Source organism: Brachyistius frenatus, unplaced genomic scaffold (assembly GCF_029030835.1).
Source record: "Brachyistius frenatus isolate BFR_SWC_R1_liver_20210118 unplaced genomic scaffold, ASM2903083v1 Contig_91, whole genome shotgun sequence".
In the NCBI taxonomy this organism is placed as follows: Eukaryota; Metazoa; Chordata; class Actinopteri; family Embiotocidae; genus Brachyistius; species Brachyistius frenatus.
The window spans coordinates 1,305,943-1,325,979 of record NW_027210690.1 but is presented as its reverse complement, the minus strand read 5'-3'; the positions used below and the strand labels follow the sequence as shown (position 1 = coordinate 1,325,979).

The 20,037-nt window shown below is 38.4% G+C and overlaps 2 protein-coding genes and 1 long non-coding RNA gene across 5 annotated transcripts in view; 2 read left to right on the top strand and 1 right to left on the bottom strand.

Annotated features, from left to right (window-relative positions):
* Positions 1–20,037, bottom strand: part of LOC138627737 (collagen alpha-1(XIV) chain-like) — a 118,135-nt gene that overhangs the window by 12,449 nt on the left and 85,649 nt on the right. For all 3 annotated transcript variants that reach the window (XM_069710284.1, XM_069710286.1, XM_069710285.1), the window contains 4 exons: positions 18,656–18,814; positions 16,965–17,042; positions 16,722–16,808; positions 16,160–16,213 (listed from right to left, as the gene is read on the bottom strand). In XM_069710284.1, the coding sequence (XP_069566385.1) occupies positions 16,160–16,213; positions 16,722–16,808; positions 16,965–17,042; positions 18,656–18,814 (378 nt within the window). The remainder of the gene's footprint in view (positions 1–16,159; positions 16,214–16,721; positions 16,809–16,964; positions 17,043–18,655; positions 18,815–20,037) is intronic.
* Positions 910–5,508, top strand: LOC138627751 (natural killer cells antigen CD94-like). The gene is made up of 6 exons (XM_069710314.1): positions 910–1,229; positions 2,354–2,473; positions 3,079–3,165; positions 3,251–3,375; positions 3,968–4,083; positions 4,923–5,508. The coding sequence occupies exons 1-6, from the start codon at positions 1,091–1,093 to the stop codon at positions 5,056–5,058; spliced, it is 723 nt and encodes a 240-aa protein (XP_069566415.1). The 5' UTR covers positions 910–1,090; the 3' UTR covers positions 5,059–5,508.
* Positions 6,751–9,085, top strand: LOC138627758 (uncharacterized). Its single transcript, XR_011311411.1, has 3 exons — positions 6,751–6,921; positions 7,588–7,715; positions 8,266–9,085. It is a non-coding gene; the product is annotated as an uncharacterized lncRNA (long non-coding RNA).

Genomic DNA, 20,037 nt, shown 5'->3' with positions numbered 1-20,037 from the left:
AGATTGAACTTGTTGGCGTTAATTCTAAGCGGTATGTGTGGAGAAAACCAGGCACTGCTCATCACCTGCCCAATACAATCCCAACAGTGAAACATGGTGGTGGCAGCATCATGCTATGGGGGTGTTTTTCAGCTGCAGGGACAGGACGACTGGTTGCAATTGAAGGAAAGATGAATGCGGCCAAGTACAGAGATATCCTGGAAGAAAACCTCTTCCAGAGTGCTCTGGACCTCAGACTGGGCCGAAGGTTCACCTTCCAACAAGACAATGACCCGAAGCACACAGCTAAAATAACAAAGGAGTGGCTTCAGAACAACTCTGTGACCATTCTTGACTGGCCCAGCCAGAGCCCTGACCTAAACCCAATTGAGCATCTCTGGAGAGACCTGAAAATATCTGTCCACCAACGTTCACCATCCAACCTGACGGAACTGGAGAGGATCTGCAAGGAAGAATGGCAGAGGATCCCCAAATCCAGGTGTGAAAAGCTTGTTGCATCATTCCCAAGAAGACTCATGGCTGTACGAGCTCAAAAGGGTGCTTCTACTCAATACTGAGCAAAGGGTCTGAATACTTATGACCATGTGATATTTCAGTTTTTCTTTTTTAATAAATGTGCACAAATTTCTACATTTCTGTTTTTTTCTGTCAAGATGGGGTGCTGAGTGTACATTAATGAGAAATAAAATGACCTTTTTTGATTTTAGCAAATGGCTGCAATGAAACAAAGAGTGAAAAATGTAAAGGGGTCTGAATACTTTCCGTACCCACTGTATATGGGTGGTTTTTAACTTTTCTGTGATTAAAGTTTGATGGTGTGTCTGTGTGTTTTCCTGCCCTAACTTCCTCAACACTTCCTGTTGAAACCTCACCAGTACGTACAGAATCAGAGAGACAGAGAAACACACACACACAGCAGCAGCATCGGAGAACAAAGTTATATTAACGACTTACAGCCACAAACCACGAGCATCAAAAATCTGCTTCGCAAAAAGAAAACCATTTTGTTTTTGGAAGGATACAAACTGATACAGCTGAGACAAAAAAAGAAAAATACTTTTCAGTTTCTGCACATCTAAAAAAAAAAAAAATGTTCAACATCTACGAGGACCCGAATTTGATGTTAAACGTGACCCTCTGCGAAAGAACCGGAGGGGTGAGGCTGGAGCAGCTGATCGACATCTATGAGAGGGGAGACGCTCAGGATGCTGGTTCGACACCGGATGGAGGTGAGCGTCAAAAACTCTCAAAGAAATGTAAAAAAAACAACCAGTTTTTAAACTTGAGATTTTGCTATGAATCATATTTGTACAAGATAGTGAAAATAAATATTATGTAAATATTTATATTCTAAAATGTTTTATTTCTATCTTATTTTCTATTGTATTTGTAATATTTTTCTTATTGTGTGCAGTTTTTTTTTTTAACTGTGTTTCTATGCTGCTGCGATGACTAAAATTTCCCCACTGTGGGATTAATAACGTTTTATCTATCGATCGATCTAAATATTCTAATAAAACACAATAAAATATCTGCACAAGAGCCTCTACAAGATTTAGCATCAACTTTACAATTGTAACATTCAGTACAGTTCATTTCTGTTTAGAGCTACTTGTGCATTTTCATACTTATATTAATTGAGCATTTTTGCATATTTTTAATTTAAGAACTATAAAATTAAATTTCAATTCTTAAGTTTCCTTATATTCTAATAATTATTATTATTATTTTTTTTTACTAGCTGTTTAGCACAATCTGCATTTCACTGAATTCGTTTTTTTTTAATGACATTTATGACTGTCACAATAAGAGCTATAATACTGTTTAATTAATGGCAAAAAAAAATTGTAGAAAGTTCTGCGGGAATTTTGCTCAATTTCAAGCTCCCACAAATACTGTGGAAATTGCTTGAATGTGCATTCATTATTGTTATTATCATTATTGTAAGCCCCCTTCCGCCCCTCTCCTTCCTGTCTATTCAACACCAGCGACCTCTCGTGGTGCTTTTACAAAACACTCTTAACATGGAGATTCCTTTACACTTGAGAAAAAAAAACCTTAAGCACTACTCAGCGCTGACTTTTAAAATAACTCTCCCTTCATACTTATATTAATTAAGCATTTTTGTATATTTTTATACATTCTTTTTTCAAATTCTTAAATTACGGTATATTCTAAGAATTATTTACTAGCTGTTTAGCACAATCTGCATTTCACTGAATTAGAAATGAATCTGACAGATATGACTTTAGCGTGATGGGTTTTTGTAGGTTGTGATGTTTTGTGACCCAAAACAAAAAAAAAGAACAAATACGCGTAAATGAAATTGTGTTGTTTTGCTTTGCCTCCGTAGGAACGACCCCCCAGAAGCATCTTTCGGTCGTGCAAAGAAACCCTTTCAGAGCTGCTGCACTGACTCTTGGTCTCGTGTGTCTCCTGCTGCTCGTCTGGATTATCGTCCTGTACAACCTCTGTAAGGACTCCACCTTACTTTAGAGGGTAGATCAAAAAAGTTCAGAGGCTTGTTTTTCTTGTTATCTGCAACGATGCTTACCGAGCAGGAAGAAGCAATAAATCTCAAAAATCAGCACCCGTGTTTACGCCCTGGTCACACACAAAAAAAAAAGACCACATTTGTGATTTGTGAAACTTGAGCAGAGAAACATCAGATTTAATGTAAAAAAAATGTTTTGGGTGGGGTGGGGGTAAAGAGGGTGCAGGGAGACAAATCTCAGTGAATAAGAGGGATGGGGAGAAAAAAAAACTAACAGACAGCTAATTTTGCTAAAAACGTGCTAAACTCAAGTTAACAAACAGCTAATTTGCTAAAACCATTGAAGTTAATAATCAGTTGACTATGCTAACAGACAAATATAAACAGGTCATTTCTGCTAAATTTGAGTTACCAACCAGTTAACAACCCAACGAGTTTATTACTTCCTCCTGCTCGTCCTGCCGTGCTCCGCGTCTCCGAACTTTGATCGCACCTCGTACATCACGAGTCGCCAAAAACTTTTATGAAATAGTTTTTTCTTTTCACATAACTGCACTGATTTTCTTGGTTTTCACGAGATACAGCAGCCAATTTGAAAGAAAACCAGCTCAAGCTGAACGAGAGTTGCTGCCGGTGGGGAAAAGAAAACCAGACAACCACGAACATTTCAGGTGAGAAATGTTTAACAAGAAACCTTCTGAAATTAAACCGTCGTGTCATGACATGATTTGAAATTGTTTTGATTATTTCTTGAAGAGTGGAAGCTAATTCAAAGCAGTTATTACTACATGTCGCCTGGGAAGAAAAACTGGACGGAGAGCAGGGCGGACTGTCAGAGAAGAAGCGCAGATCTGCTGATAATAAACAACAAAAATGAACATGTAAGTGTCGTGTCTCACGATTAAAGCCATAAACTGTTGTTCTATGATGTTTAAATTGAGAAGTTATGAAAAGTTTTATGAGGAGACAAAGGTCAAAAAAAGCCAAAACACACATCCCGTGTTTTGTATCGTAGTTTGTGTTTCTTCGTTAGTCATGTGGAAATTAGCGTGTCAACAAAACACATACAAAAAAATAAATAAATAAAAAAAATACATCAAAATGTGCATTTACGACTTTTGGTAGCGATTCGGTGTTTAACTAAATTTGTGACAAAAAAACAAAACAAAACTGAATTTTCTCCCTATTCAAATGAAAGGGAAATTGTAACTGTGTTTTTTGGAGCCCTTAAAGCTCTGGCATACTTTACAGTTAAAAACGTCATTCAAAGTTTGAACGGGTCACAAAGTTTCAAACTTTCTACTGATTACATTTTTGTTTTGATATAAATTTTTTATGCAATCGCAGTTTAAGTTTTGCGAATTTGTTTTTTGGTGACTATTTTCTGAACTGAAACCAGTGACACACATATGTAACGAGCTATCTGTATGGTGCACAATTACAAAAATAATAATCTAGGCTTTTAATTATCAGGATTTTTTCTGTAAACTGAATAAATATGGAGAGTCCTGGATCGGTCTGGAATCGGTGACATCTACTGATTGGACCGTCGTCTGGAAGTGGGTGGACGGTTCACATCCAACATATTGGTGAGAAATTTTACACCTTTTTTTTTAAATACAAAAATTACAATATATGAAGATCATTGCTTAATAGTTAGGTGAAATAAAAAGAAGAAAACATTTTATTCTGAATGTCCTCATGCAATCTAAATCAAAGTAGTTGAATGCAGAAGCGATTGAACCCACTGATCTAGAATCTTGGAAGCAAACGATAATAAAGTCGTCTTCTACCACTACACCACACGAGGGCACCAACGGGCCCATATTAACCATCATACTGTATTAATTAATCCTCAAACTAAAAAAGAAGAAAATATTCACTTGGGTAAAAAAAACTTGTTTGTGAAAGACAAAGAAAAAAAACTAAGAAAAATAGAATTTCTGCCGGAAAAAAAAGAAGAAAGAAGTCTATGAAGGTATTTTTGTGTCTTTATAATGCAAACAAACAAAAAAAGAAGTTTCGAAAGCAAAAATATATTAACTGACAATAAAATTATTGCATTGCAAACAAATTTGCTCTTTACACTTTTGTCAGTTTTGGTCACAGAAATAATAATTTCAGAGCAAAGGTTTTGAATTCGCAGCCAAAAAGTCGCATTTCAGAAGCAAAATTCTTAATTCTGTGACCAAAAACTAACAAAACCTTGAGAGCAAATTTGTTTGCAATCCAATAATTTTATACTATTTTATATTTTCATACTGTATTAATTAATCCTCAAACTGAAAAAAACCCCAAGTATTCAGTTGGGTAAAAAAAGAAGTAGTTCATGAAAAACAGAAAAAAACAAAAATAATTCAAAAGGAGAATTTTTTGCAAGTTAAAAAAAAAAATCGTACATGAATAATCTGCTGTGTTTGTTCGATAGGGGCTGGAAAAAAGACGTGGTGGTAAACGCCGTGCAAGGTTTAAATGTATATATTGATCTGGAAGGAAACTGGAACAAAGCGGCGGATGGATTGAAACACTGGATCTGTGAGAAGCAGGTCGAAGCTTCTCAGTGACCTCAATCTGACACGAGCGCCACGAATCTGCCGAAGACTCGTGGTGAAGGTCGTTCAACCTCTCTCTCTCCTCACGCTTACTTCTGTCCTTTTCTTAAAAGATACCGTAATAAAGGCAAACGTGAGAAAAAGAACTGAATGTCATCAGTGAAATGTACAAAAAACCAAAATGTTATAATGAAACTGATGTTTGTTTGTGTGGGTTTTTTTCAAAACCTTAAAGGACCAGCGTTTAGGATTTAGGAGGTATTAGCAGGACAGGAATATAATATTCAATATTCAACCTTCACGAGGAAGTATTCCAGTATTATAATCAACATCAAGACTTGAGTTACAAATGTTTTTTTGACCGCTGGTAGCTGAACATTTGTGATTTCCAATTTTGGGGTCAAATTTTTGGGGCAATAGAAAAAAGTCTATGAAGGTATTTTTGTGTCTTTACCGTGAAAGCAAAACAAAAAACAAAAGAAAAATGTTTTTTGCACCGCAATCAAAACATCAAGTTTGTAATTAAAAATATATAAACTGAGAACAAAATGATTGCATTGGTCACAGAATTAAGAATTTGAGAGCAACGGTTTTCAATTCGCAGCCAAAAAGTGGAGTTTCAGAAGTAAAATTCTTTTTCAGTGTTTTTCGTTCTCTGTCAGGCAACAGAAAAACAACAACCTGACACCTTAAACATTTCCTGTTTCTCTTCCAAACTGTGAATGTGTGTGTTGACGTCGGGCTGTTGGCCGACAGAAATCTCCAATCGTCCCCCTTTTTTTTTTTTTTTTTTAGCAAAGAGAAAAAACGCACTTAGTTCCTGTTTTCATGCCGACCTGTTTGCAGCTCATGTCAGAGGAGTTACACGTTTTTTATTACACTGACGGCAGCGATCGGTCAGCGAGCATCGCAGCTGCATGAATTAAAACCGGTAGAGTCGCAGGAAGACGAGCGCAGACGCTCTTTAAACCGTCTCAGGATGTCCGTCGATATCTATGCTGTGCCAGATTTCTCTAAGAAGGTCCGATACAACAGAAAGGTGCAGCAGGATGCAGCAGAGAGGGAGGACAGGGAGGTGGATATCTACCAGAGTGCGGGCGATATCGGAGATGATGGAACCGATTTTCCATCACAGGAAGGAGGTGAGTGAACGGCGTGACATTAAGACGCTTCAATATGATGTCAAATCATGCTTTCCTGTTCGTGGCGTTCAAATCCTGTCCACCTGAACGTTTATGATTTCACCACATGTGATTTCACGTGCAGCAGGTTTCATTTTCCTCCACTGCAGGAAAACGTGAAACTGTCACGCCTGGAGAGGCCAAAGCGTGGCCATCTCACGTTTTCCTGTAGTGAAGGTGCGTGTCTATTTCACGCTTTGCCGTGATACCGGGTTGGAGGAGCAAAGATAAAAGTAGTTTGGACAAAGATTTGTAAGACTAGTATGAAGGACAGTAGCTGAACCAAATAAAAAGCTCCAGTTTTAAAGGCTGAAATTGATTTCTGACAGGAAGTGTTTCATTTCTGTTTATTAAAGGATTCTGTGTTGTTGTTTGTTTTTTTTGCTTTTGGTTTTTTTACAAATATATTTCAGTGACTTTGAAAATCAACCACCTGCAGACAAATTACAGCAAGTTAGAGGTTGAACTTAGAGGTGAGTAGTGATTTAAAATACAGTAATTGAGCAAATACAAGATTCATACTTTGCCTTGAAAACCTAAATATCGTCTTATCGTTTTTACTGTTTTATTAATTATTGTTGTTCTTAAGACATGAGAGTCAACAGCAGTCAGCTAGAGAGCAGTTATGAAATACTCAGTAAAAATAACAGTCAGCTACAAGAGGAAGTAAAGAAGCTGAAGGACACGATTGAAGGTAAGAAAAGTTTTAAACATCAGTTTTACTTTAAAGTAAGATAGAGTAAGATAAATAGTTCATATTCAAGGTTTGATCAGAAAGCTCACTGAGATGGCGGCCAGATTTAAATCAGGCTCATTGTTTGGTAGTTTTAGACGCTCTCTCTCTCTCTCTCTCTCTCTCTCTGAACTTTTTAAACACACATTGTACAAAAATTACAATCCAAGGAAATATTTTAAAACTCATTTTTACGTCACTGATGAAAATTCAAGATTTACTAGAACATGTGAGAACATAGAAAAAGCAGCATAACCAGGTCCTTTCTTTCATCCAGTCATGTTTTAGTTACAAACATCGACAGCTGAAATGAGATCAACTTTTAAAATCTGTCTGATTCAAAGACTTCTGGATATATGAAACACTAAGGAGACCAATTTAGAGAGGAAAATTAAATTAGATGGAAATAATCCTTAAAACACGTATATCTTATTTTTTTATTTTTCTTTGAATAAAACTAAATTTGAACTTTAGTAATTACTCCAACAACAGTTGAAATTATATTAATTCTTTTTTGGGAGTATTTCAGATTTTTGCGGAAGAGAATTTGTTATTTCTTCTGTATGTTATTAAAACAGAAATACAATAAATTAAGACTGGAAAGAGTTTTTGTCTCCCATGAACTAGGAGTTTGTCCGTGGACTGGGTAGGAAAAGAACGTCCTGGATTGGTCTAAAAGGCACTGATGGAAAATGGACATCAACTGGACGAGAATGGACATGGACATGGGTGGACGGATCACCGCTGAATGAGACGTGAGACACTTTTTTTTGTTTTTATTTCAGATCAGTGAATCAGGAAATAATCCTTCTTTGAATGAACAGCTGATCCTGAACTCTTCATCTGCAGTCTGTGATGAGGTCGAGTTACAACAACTCAGTTTTCAGAAGTCACCATTCAAAAATGTTCAAACTGTCAGCTGCTAAAGTTCAGTTTGTTCAGTTTGTTGAATTATTGTTCTGCACAGTTTGTCCACCCAAACCATGTCAGAGAATACATGTCTCTTCTTCTCTGGTGTTTAGAAAAGTTAAGAACATTTGAGGGAACAAAAATCAATCTGACCATAAGTCCCAGGGACTAATTGAAAGAACAGCTTTATCAACAAATGTTCCTGCTGGTCAGCTGAGGTACTGCAACAACATCCCTGAAATCCAGACTTCAACCAATAATTTATTCTGATTGACAGCTCTGAAAATTCCCTGAAAATGATATCAAAGGAATCTGGAAAATATTTTAAGACATCTATTTGAAGGAGATAATAATCAGTTTCAGCACACTTTAAGATTATGGTTTTTTTCTTCACAGGTTCTGGGCAGCAGGAAGTAAAGATTATAATAACCGGTACTCTGCAACGTGTTGCAATAATCAAGGAGAATGGACTAATGGTTATTATTCTGATACTTATAACTGGATCTGTGAGAAAGAGATTTCCTGCTCTGAATGACCGAGTGGTGAGAAGTGTTGGACTGATGAACAAAGACTAGAAAAGTGTTCTGCATGAACCTCTGATTCATCTTCTATTATTTTCCTTGTTCATGATGTGCTTTCCATAAGTTCTCATCGTTGTGTTATTCTTTAGTGATGTTGTGGGTCCAACTGGACTGGAGCTTCATGTTGTTGTTTTTACATTGTAAATATTTGATCTGCTTAGTTTTGGTTTCACGTTGCAGTTTGAGAGCGTTTTTCACATCCCCAGAGAGGGTCAATGAGATGAAAAAGAAGAAATATAGAAAACAGAATGGAAAAGGGAAACTCAGGGATTCATTCAGGATGAAGATAACTTCAATTACAGCCAGCAAAAGCAGCGAGAACACAAAGACCTGACTAACAATCAAAAAGGAACCGATCACCTGTGTTACTAACAAACTACACTCAGACACAACAGGTGTCGTCATCACCTTCATCCTGTCATCATCATCTACTTCTGGTTGTCATGACGAACATGATCTGTGTTTTCCTATACTTGACATTGATTGGTTTGTAGACAGTGGGCGTCTGATGTCACCAAATAATTTGTAACTTTCAGTATTTCAATGTATTTTTTTTTAAATCATTTCCATTGTAACAGGCCCTTTAGTGGTGAAATCATAATGTCGTTAAATCATATTTTGTGATAGAGATGATCTAATATCCACTGAGGAGACATTTCACCCTCCATCCTTCTGCTAACTTGATGTAATGACATGATGTGTGCTAAACTGGTGTCGTTTTTGTTGTTAACAGTTAAAAAGTTTATAAAGAGTTTAAAATACCGGTGATAAAATAAAAAACAACCAATTGTGTTGTTACACTTCCGGTGTGTCGTCAAATATTTTGTTCTGTTTCCTTGTTTTTAGCTTTGATGTGAGCGTGGATGTCGAGATAAATCAGATAAATAAATACGACCAAATTAAAAACACATCTTCCTTCGTCTTCATTTAAATTTAGTTTGATGCATTTTTTTGCAGGAATAAACTGATTGTTATGGAGTGTTTGTATAATAACTAAAATTGGACCATATATTCATTTACACCGTGATATTATTTGGCATCTTAAAGTTTGAAATATTTAGTTTCAGATCTGGCTTCACTACAGTTCAGTAAAGTACGATAGAGGTTTTGATTTTCTTCACTTGACTTGTAGTTGACGCAAACAACACCTCAGTGTTCACACAGAATGATCTGATTTCAGATTTTTAATGAATTACTAAATGTCCCCTGAAAGGACAACATTACAAACTCATGACATTAATGAACTATTTCAACTCTTATTCAAAATGTTGCTGTAAAAGAAAAACGCCTCATACATCTGGTTCTTTCTATGGTTCGGTTTCAACCTTCAACATGGCGGTTTTATCAGCACCCTGACGCAGGAAATCCTGTCTGAGCCGAGCAGCTCACGGGGTTTAACGCCGAGGCCTCAGTCAGGAGATAGAAACAGGATAACGAGTTTCAAACTCACGAGCTGCAGCTCGTATCTGATCCTGAGTAGAAGCTACTCCTGGCATCAACACGAATCTCCTCATCGGAGGAGCGAGGACGGTCCTGCGTTTGCGTAAAGCGCCGTCGGTCAAAGATTGTTTTTCAAACGTGCTCTCGACATTAAAAACCAGCACATTTCAGGTAAATGAAAAATGATCCGTGAGCGTTTTTATTCACAGTTTGAGTCCTCAGTGATTCCTCGCCGTTGTCGCTGCACGTAACGGTTACCGTGCCAGAAACATAGATGTGCTGCGTGCACCTCAGTGCTTGTGGTTTGTGGTTTGCGGTACTTCCTTGACCCTCCCTGTTTCAAAGAAGTTACTCGAAGGGAAACGACCAAGAGAGGCGTCAGCTGGCTTACTTTAGAGTTGCAGCTTCTTTCACCTCTCAGGATGTCTGCTGATATACAAGCGCCAGGTTTGACTTTGAAGGTGAAATACATCAGAGGGAGGGAGGGGGGAAACCAGGAGAGTCGGGGGGAGGTCTACGAAAACCAGGAGAGTCGGGGGGAGGTCTACGAAAACCAGGAGAGTCAGGTGGAGGTCTACGAAAACCAGGAGAGTCGGGTGGAGGTCTACGAAAACCAGGAGAGTCGGGTGGAGGTCTACGAAAACCAGGAGAGTCGGGTGGAGGTCTACGGCGTGCCGACACACAGTCAGACTGACGTCGAGTCCACAGCAGTCAGTAAGTATAAAAAACAGGAAGATGATGCAGCGTTCATGATTTGCAAAAAAAAAATCATCTCAATTTAACAATTCTTTGAAATGAGGAACACACAGCGTCCCAAATGTTTTGTGGAAATGGGTCTGTAATTTATTACCACTTTAGCAGAAGGGCATAACCCAAGCAACACATGATCCAGGATTTCCGATGTCCTAAGTACTAAGAAAGATAAGTTTTGATGCACGGTGTCTCCGTAGGACCACGAAGCCACCGTGAAGCTGTCAGAAGAGGCCACTGCAAGCGTGCTGCTACTGTCAGCATGCTGGGAGTTCTGTACCTCCTGATACTGGCTGGGATCTTCACGCGCTGTGAGGATCACATTTCAATTCTACAATTACCTGCAACTCGACACTGAACATTACTTTACAATTGAACCTTTTTTTCTTGTTCGTTCTCACCAGATGTTCTCGCCACGTTGGATAAAGAAAATCTGATGACAGAGAAACAAGATCTGATGACACAAAGAGATCAGCTTATTGTGAGTCTGAGCCAGATGCAAACCAGAAACACCAATCTCAACTTAGAGAGAGATGAGCTCCAGAGAGAGTTCAACCAGTTGACCAGACTATACAATCCAGGGATTAGAGGTGAGTGTGAATATTAAACGAACAGATTTGGGAGTCAGTCTGATGTCAACATGACGGTTGTTTCTCTGTTTTTGTTTTAGGTGCGCTCGGTTTAAATTGACAGGTGGTCGCTTGGATCTATTCCTCCCTTGTAGTGTACCGCTCTGTCATGTACATGCAGTCATGTTGTGTAATCAATAGCAGTGACTGTTAGAAAGCTTTGTACTTTTTGACATTATGAACATTAGTGTGAAATAAATTTCCTTGATGTATTTGTTTTCTAACAAAATCACGTATAAATACAGTCATGTTGTAGATTCACAGGTACTGACTGACAATAATACTAAAACTTTTTTTATTGATTTTTCATGCAATTCAAATTTAAGTGGGAACTGATAACAGAAAATGTAACAGTTATTTGTAATAAATTTAAAGATGCTTAGCATTATTTAAAAAGAAAGTGAAATCCATGTGAAATGTAAATTTAGTTTTTACAGTTAAATGGGGAAACAGTTGATTTTGACCCATTTTTTAAATATAAACCTGGTCTACACATTTTGTTTAAATCATATTTAGGATGTAATACTTTGTGTTATTTTCCAAGTGTTGGTTTAAGTGTTTGGTGTTGTTCTGTCTGTGGTTTTAGCTTAGATGTGAGGAAATGATGATGCCGAGATAAATCATATATAATTCAACACATGGCAACATTTACAAGTGACATCGTACATAACCCCTGCTAAATAAATAATATCAAAATAAAAACACTTCTTCATTTGTGGACATGCTGATTTCAGTTTTATGTATTGTTTTGTGGGAATAAACTGATTCATAGAGTTATAGTACAACCCCATTTACAAAATGTTTAATAAAAACAGAATGCTATTATTTACAAATCCTATAAACCCATATTTAATTGAAAATAGACCAAAGACATTATTGGATGGCGGTGATCGTGTAAATCGATGTAAAAAGAAGAGGTGATGCAACACAGTTGTGCCAACTTATTTGAGGCGTGTTGCCGTCATCAAATTAAAAATAAGCACATATTTTTTTATGTTGTCTTTGGTCTATTTTCAATTAAAGTTGGGTTTATGGAATTTTGCCGGATTTAGTTCCCTCCAACGTATTCCTCTGCACATGGACCCCCGTTAAACTATGTTATCTTAACACAAAGTGAAGTGGCTGGAGAAACTGTGATGAGCAGGTGATGTGAAATGGGTTTTTTTTAATTGTTTTTTTTATCTGTGCTTGTGGTTTGCTGCCACTTCCTTGGCGTGCTTTGCTGAAAGCTGCCTGAGAAAGACGGCCGGGGCCAAAAACAAGCTCGCTGGTCTCAAAGATGGCCGCGGGTTTGCAAGCTGCACCGCACGGGAGTTTGAACGTGAGGTACGTCAGAGAAATGCGAGAGGATGCCGGAGAAAGAGAGGAGAGTCGGGTGGAGATCCAAGAAGTCCATCGTGCCGATACTGGGTTGCAGAAAACGGGAAGGAATGAAACAACTGCAAATCTACTGTAGTCTTCAAAAAAACGTACTCGTTCATGTTTGAAAAAAGGTCCAGCAATGAACGTGCAAAACCCGTTTCTCCTCCAGATTTGATATTATCACGTCCCTGTAACTGCATTTTATATTATTTTGCTGTGTTGCAAGATCAAAGTTACTTTAAACACGATAATTAAAAAGTGTGTACTCTGCATTTTGTCTCTTCAGGACGGTGCAGCTAAAGGATGTGTTCATCGGTGAAAAGAATCCACTTCAGACTTGTTCTGGGAGCGTTTTACTTCCTGATACTGACTGGAAGTGTCCCACGCTGTGAGGGGGGAAGCTTTCTTTCCATAGAGACACAGTGAAAGTCGTTTCTCAAGTCGTTATCTGTGGTTTTGTCGCCTTTTATTTAACGTTTCTCGGCACCATGACGCAGTAAAAAAAATAAGGCTGATAAGCAACTGAATAAAAATTCCTGTGAATCTAAAAGGTTGAAGGGGAGTTTTTTTTTTTTTTTTTATCTCCTCAGTGTGAAGAAAATCCTTTGAAACTTTTGACTCAAACATTTGAAAGAATAAAAAAAAAGGAATACAAAAAGAAAAGTTGAATACAAAATAGGATAAATTCAAAGTTAGAGAAAAACTGAAAGAATAATTTTCATTATGAAAGCTTACTTTATGTACTGGAGGAACTTGACTTGGATTTGTTTTATTTGGACTTTTCCTCAGATATTTCTGTCACTTTGCAGAGAGACCAGCTGAAAAATAGATACGACAACCTGAGCAGCAGCTACGACCAGCTGAAGCAGAAACAGAAAGGTATCGTGGGAAAATTTACGGTCTGCCATTTTTTCAATGAAATGCTGCATTTCAAAACTACTTAAAAGCAAAAAAATGTGCTGTTGTTTCTAAAGATAATTCGGTAAAATATAGTCAGTCGCACGAAAGTTATGAGATTTTAAATGAAACTTCTGTTACAGAATGACGTAAACAAGGCGAAGATCCGAACTACAGCTGATAACGTTTCCAGAGTTCCTTCTTTAGGACCTTTTGGAGCTTTTTTACTTTTCTGGTTTTGTTTTCCACTGCAGATAGTAGCGTTGCTATAGCAACATCTCATGAAACCAGCCAGTGATGCAACTTCGACGCGACACACCGACTGGCTGGATGCTTTTGTCGGCAACCAAACAGAGCAACGTCAGCTCCTCTTCAAATTACCACCGTGTAGTTTTCCTGGCTGTCATTAATCGTGTTGGCCAGTTCGTAAAAAACTCGTCTAGCTACCAGCGTCGGATTCTCTCGGACCAGTCAGCCGTCTGCAGGGTTTTCACGTCGTATCGCTGCTCATTTGGGAAAACGACCAAAAACAAAACGCCAACAGGTGCTGAGACGGCAGCGGAAAGGTTGCTGCTCAATCAGTCGAACGTTTTAACTGCACTTTGAAAGAACAATTATTTGAAGCTCACTGGTGTTTTTTTTGTCTATTTTGTTCTCAAGATATTTCAGAGAACAACGTCGAGTCACGAACCGACATCAGTAACACTTTCAGTCCGGCGCAGGATGACGCAAACGAGGCGGAGAACCAAACTGCAACTGAGAAAACGTCCCCGGTTTATTTCTCGCCCGGTACGGCAACGATCGCGTTTTAACTTTAACTTCGAGCACAATTATTGGACGCTGATTTTACCAATCTGAAACAAAACAAAAACCTTGTCATCTCAGTTCTGCTGCGTATTCCATTCATTGCAGAGATTCCATCTGCGACGCGCCGTGTACAGTAATGCTTTATTTCTCCATCTGTCTTTTACTGCGTGCAGAGAGTTTTTGAAAGCCGCGAAGTGTGCCTGATGGAAACCTCCACCTGAACACCAGGCGGGGCAGGGGAAGGAATCTGATTGGCCTTTGCAGCACCAGTTCTAGAGAGGATCATGACACCAGTCCTGTCGTGTCGAAATACACCAGAAGTAGTCGTTGAATTTTTACAGCGTTCCACAGAACGGACACGAGAACAGAAATGTAACATTGGTGGTGCTTCGGAAAGTTTAACTTGGATTTTTAAGCAAACAAAAAAGGTTTAAAAAGGTGTTGCATTGGTGTGTATTTTATAAATGATGCATTGCATTCATGTGTGGTGGAAACAACGACTTACCTTCTTTGGTTTGTGATATTTTGATTTGAGTTAATTTTGCTTTTTTATTTTCAGAAAATGTTTTATGTTGTAAAATTTGACTGTGTTACTAGTTTTATTGATCAGTCCCCTCCACGATCTGGATTGCAAATTTTTTTCGTAAACTTAAGCAATCTCCTGCAGCAGCAATTTTGCAACATTCCCGCGATTTTTCGGCAAAAAACGTTGTGAACTGAAGCTATGCTAAAAGTAGTACAGTGAACCCTCGCTATAACGCGGTTCACCTTTCACGGTCTCGCTGCTTCACGGATTTGCATCGTGCATTGAAATCACATTACGACTATATGTAACGTAGATATATTTAATGTCCAGTTCGATCTATTTCAATTGTAAAATAAAGGTTACTACTTCACGGATTTCGCCTATCACGGTTTCTATTTGGAACGTAACCCCCGCGATAAACGAGGGTTCACTGTACATCATAAAGCTGCCTTTCAAAATAAAACTGACTTTATTGCCAAAAATAAGTGTACAGATTATTATTTAGCAGGGAGGTGGTAAACAAGAAAATTTCAATTTTCTTTTTCTCGAATTGCAATTTTTTCTAATTTCAGAAATTTTACCACAAAAAACTCCCCAAATTACATCGGAATTTTTGAGAAAATTTTTCTTTCCTGCTTTAGTTTATTCTGAAATGTGTTTTTAAATTTCTTTTTACTGTTTTGTAATGTGATCTATATCCTGATGTCAGTTTTATGAATATATTTCTTGTTGTTGCACGTTTTCCTGTTTTGTCATGTTTGATGAAAGTAGGCCGTGTTGTCTGTATTGTTGTGTTGTGATTTGAACATGTCTGTTTGCGTATTATGAACCAATAGACATTCAGTTTGTCTGATTTTAGGTTTTTTGTTGTGTTTCTGAGCTTTCTGGTGATAAATACCTGATTGTTACGCATGTTTGGATTTTCACAATAAGTGATAATAAGAGATATTTGTTTATTGTAAATGTGAGTGTTTAAATTTGTGTGTGTGTGCTTACAGCTGCATTACAAACAAACAAACAAAAATAAAAAGTAATATTGGCTTAAACATATGAATAGATTGATTGGCTGTCAGTAAAACTTGCCTGTGTAAAGAAAGGGAAAAAAAAAACCTCCTATGATAATGAACTTTACTGATACGTAAGCAGACAAAAAGACGACGATAACACAACTTCCTGAAACTGAACTCACAAGTTTAAGAGGTAAAACAGGTGTTTTTGAGCTTTTTGAAAGCATCCAAACAGAAGACGTCCTGTTTTGTTTTGCTTGGCTTCTCAGCGAATAAAGAAACACAACTCACCACCGGGCCGGGCTCTCCGCGGTCTCCTCGGGCTCCTCTGATTCCCGGACCGCCCTGTTTAGAAACACAAGCAGCGGGACGAGGTTAGCGCCACGCGGTCGACACATCCGCGACTGATACACACAAATACGACTCTCAACCTGCCCGAAGTGGAAAGTGAAAGAAAACCAAAGCAAATGAAGCGACATGAAACGTGAGATGTGAAGGTGATGTTGTGCGTCTTCATCCGTCTGTGTGAATGTGTGGGTGAAGCCGGATGTATCATCAGCTCCTCCAGAAAACTGCGATCGCAAATAATTAACATCACAAATTTTATGGTCACCAAAAAAAAAGTGAATTCCTGAAGGGACTGATTATTAGAGTAAAAACTGCTGCATCATGTTCTGATGCATAAACACAACATTATTCTTTGTGTAGCTGAGAAAGTTTTGATGTTTCTTCAGAGTGATTGAAAAGATGGTGTGTGTGTGTGTGTGTGTGTGTGTGTGTGTGTGTGTGTGTGTGTGTGTGTGTGTGTGTGTGTGTGTGTGTGTGTGTGTGTGTGTGTGTGTGTGTCTCTCACTGGTAGTCCAGCAGGGCCTGGGGGGCCTTTGCTGTCCTGGGTGCAGGTGCAGGCTTTGGGCAGGGCCGGGCAGTCGACCTCCTTCCTCTGGATGATCGCAGCATGATGAGGATGGCACAGAGAATAAATAAATAAATGAATAAATAAATAAAAGTGATGATGTGGAATTGAGATGAAATATATAAAGAGCAAACAAAAATTTTAAACAAAGAGGCTTCGACAAAAAAGGAACTTTGACCTCACCAGACCAGGAAGTTCGCAGCACTTGTCTCTGTTGGCCCACGAGGTGCTGCAGACGATGTCAAAGATCTGGAGCTGGAACTGCATGAGGAAGTAACAAAGGATAAATACAGAAGACATTAATTTACACTGCATGTAAATAATATCTAATGTGGAATAAAATCACAGGAAGCATCATATGGAGATAAATTCCAGCCAAACAAATTTCACAAACAAACAAATGTTTAGAAAAACCCTGTAAAAACAAATAAACAACATATTTCTCTTAGATCATACTTTAGAGACAAAGACAAAAAAAAAGAGAAATATCTCAGGATTATTTTTGCTCGATACTGCGGAGATCGTTGTGCTTGAGATTTTCTCATGAATGTAATTCTCCCTCCACACCAGTAGGTGGTGCTGCTTTATGAATGTTACGAAGCCACCAGTTCAGATTCTGTCCGTCACCATCTTTGCTAGTTTGGAGCAGTAAGTAACCATATTTGGACGAGCTGGGGGAGGAGCCAGCGGTGGATCTGACCGATTTGATTGGAAACCTGAGGATACTACGTCCCGCCCACCGATAGCTGTAACCTGACTGCACCACAGGCCTGTCAATCAAACAGACACGCCCCCAAAAACAGGTCTTCTTGAATCTTCTTTTCTAATGAATGAGGGATTATTTTCAGATGGACCTCCAGAAAACTAATAAGAAGGAGTGACTTTAGCTAACAACACCGAGATAACTGATGGACACATTTTATTCACTTTGGATTTGATGAGAGAAGTTGAATGGGAGTCTATGGAGCCGGAGGCTTTTTGGAGCCGACCTCTAGTGGCACTCGCTGGTATTGCAGCTGAACACACTTCTGGATCAGAACCATTTTTCAGAGCTGGAAGCTACGAACTCTTTTATAAACAGTTTATGTTCATCTTTCCAGATGACACACGTCATTTTAAACGAGCCTCTTCTCGACATCAGTAACTTTGGAGTTAAAAAAAAAAACTATAAAATGCATCCACAAACAATGAAACGGTGAAATCCCATTTTTAAATCCGTGACTTGATGGGAATCAGCACTTTGAGTTTGAAGTGGTGTTTTTTTTTTCTTCTCATGACCGCATTTAACTGAAGATCGACTGCAAATCCCTGAATGTCTTGAGATATTTTAGTGCTGTGCAAACAAAAGCTTTTTAATCATAATCCCGTGTAAAAGAAAAAAAAGATTAGCCGGGTTTTCAGCTCTCCTTTGAATGTTTTTCTGCAGATGTCTGTGTTTTTTCCATTTGTCTAATTAAAATTGTTAAATTAGATCATTAGTCAGGATCAGGGTTGAAAACGCAGCGGGCGCCTCGTCTCCGCTTGTTGAAATATTAAGCGTAGAAAGAAGAACGCGAGAGATGACGCACAAAAAAAAAAAAAAAAGTGTTCATCCCTCCCGAGAAGCTAAATTTGTTCTTCCTCTCTGCAGTTTTCTGGTTCAAGCAGCTTGTTGAACTGTGAGGTTGCCGTGGTGACGTGCGTGCAAAGTGTACAATCAGGAGGAAAAAAGAAAAAAAAAGGATGAGCGGCGGGGGTCAACGACCTCTTAGAGGCAGGTACCGAGCCTCATGGTGGCGGCTGGTGGAAAAGAGCAGTGTGTGTGTGTGTGTGTGTGTGTGTGTGTGTGTGTGTGTGTGTGTGTGTGTGTGTGTGTGTGTGTGTGTATTCCTCACCGGCGCCGAGTTGTCCTTGTTCCCCCTGGAGCGGACCATCCTGCCCAGAACCTCCAGGCCGTCCGTGGTGATGTTTCCCGCCGCGTTGATGGTTTTCTCAGCCACCATCTTGCAGTCGATCACCACTCTGGCACTCGTCTTGCTGATCGCAATGTGAAGCTGCAAGAAAGGAAACGTCCAACGTGATTAAGTGGACTTACATATTTACCCTCTCAAGTTCTCAACACCTGTTTATGAAGTTTATACACAAGTTCAAAGAGGAACAGCTGTTCCCCAACGTCTCATCTGCTGTTAAGAGAGTTTTTCCTTCTGTTGGAGGTTTCTTCATGTTAAAAGAGAGTTTTTCCTTCTGTTGGAGGTTTCTTCATGTTAAAAGAGAGTTTTTCCTTCTGTTGGAGGTTTCTTCATGTTAAAAGAGAGTTTTTCCTTCTGTTGGAGGTTTCTTCATGTTAAAAGAGAGTTTTTCCTTCTGTTGGAGGTTTCTTCTGTTAAAAGAGAGTTTTTCCTTCTGTTGGTGGTTTCTTCATGTTAAAGAGAGTTTTTCCTTCTGTTGGAGGTTTCTTCATGTTAAAAGAGAGTTTTTCCTTCTGTTGAAGGTTTCTTCTGTTAAAAGAGAGTTTTTCCTTCTGTTGGAGGTTTCTTCATGTTAAAAGAGAGTTTTTCCTTCTGTTGGAGGTTTCTTCTGTTAAAAGAGAGTTTTTCCTTCTGTTGGTGGTTTCTTCATGTTAAAGAGAGTTTTTCCTTCTGTTGGAGGTTTCTTCATGTTAAAAGAGAGTTTTTCCTTCTGTTGAAGGTTTCTTCTGTTAAAAGAGAGTTTTTCCTTCTGTTGGAGGTTTCTTCATGTTAAAAGAGAGTTTTTTTTCTTCTGTTGAAGGTTTCTTCTGTTAAAATAGAGTTTTTCCTTCTGTTGGCGGTTTCTTCATGTTAAAAGAGAGTTTTTCCTTCTGTTGGAGGTTTCTTCTGTTAAAAGAGAGTTTTTCCTTCTGTTGGAGGTTTCTTCATGTTAAAAGAGAGTTTTTCCTTCTGTTGGAGGTTTCTTCATGTTAAAAGAGAGTTTTTCCTTCTGTTGGAGGTTTCTTCATGTTAAAAGAGAGTTTTTCCTTCTGTTGGAGGTTTCTTCATGTTAAAGAGAGTTTTTCCTTCTGTTGGAGGTTTCTTCATGTTAAAAGAGAGTTTTTCCTTCTGTTGGAGGTTTCTTCTGTTAAAAGAGAGTTTTTCCTTCTGTTGGTGGTTTCTTCATGTTAAAGAGAGTTTTTCCTTCTGTTGGAGGTTTCTTCATGTTAAAAGAGAGTTTTTCCTTCTGTTGAAGGTTTCTTCTGTTAAAAGAGAGTTTTTCCTTCTGTTGGAGGTTTCTTCATGTTAAAAGAGAGTTTTTCCTTCTG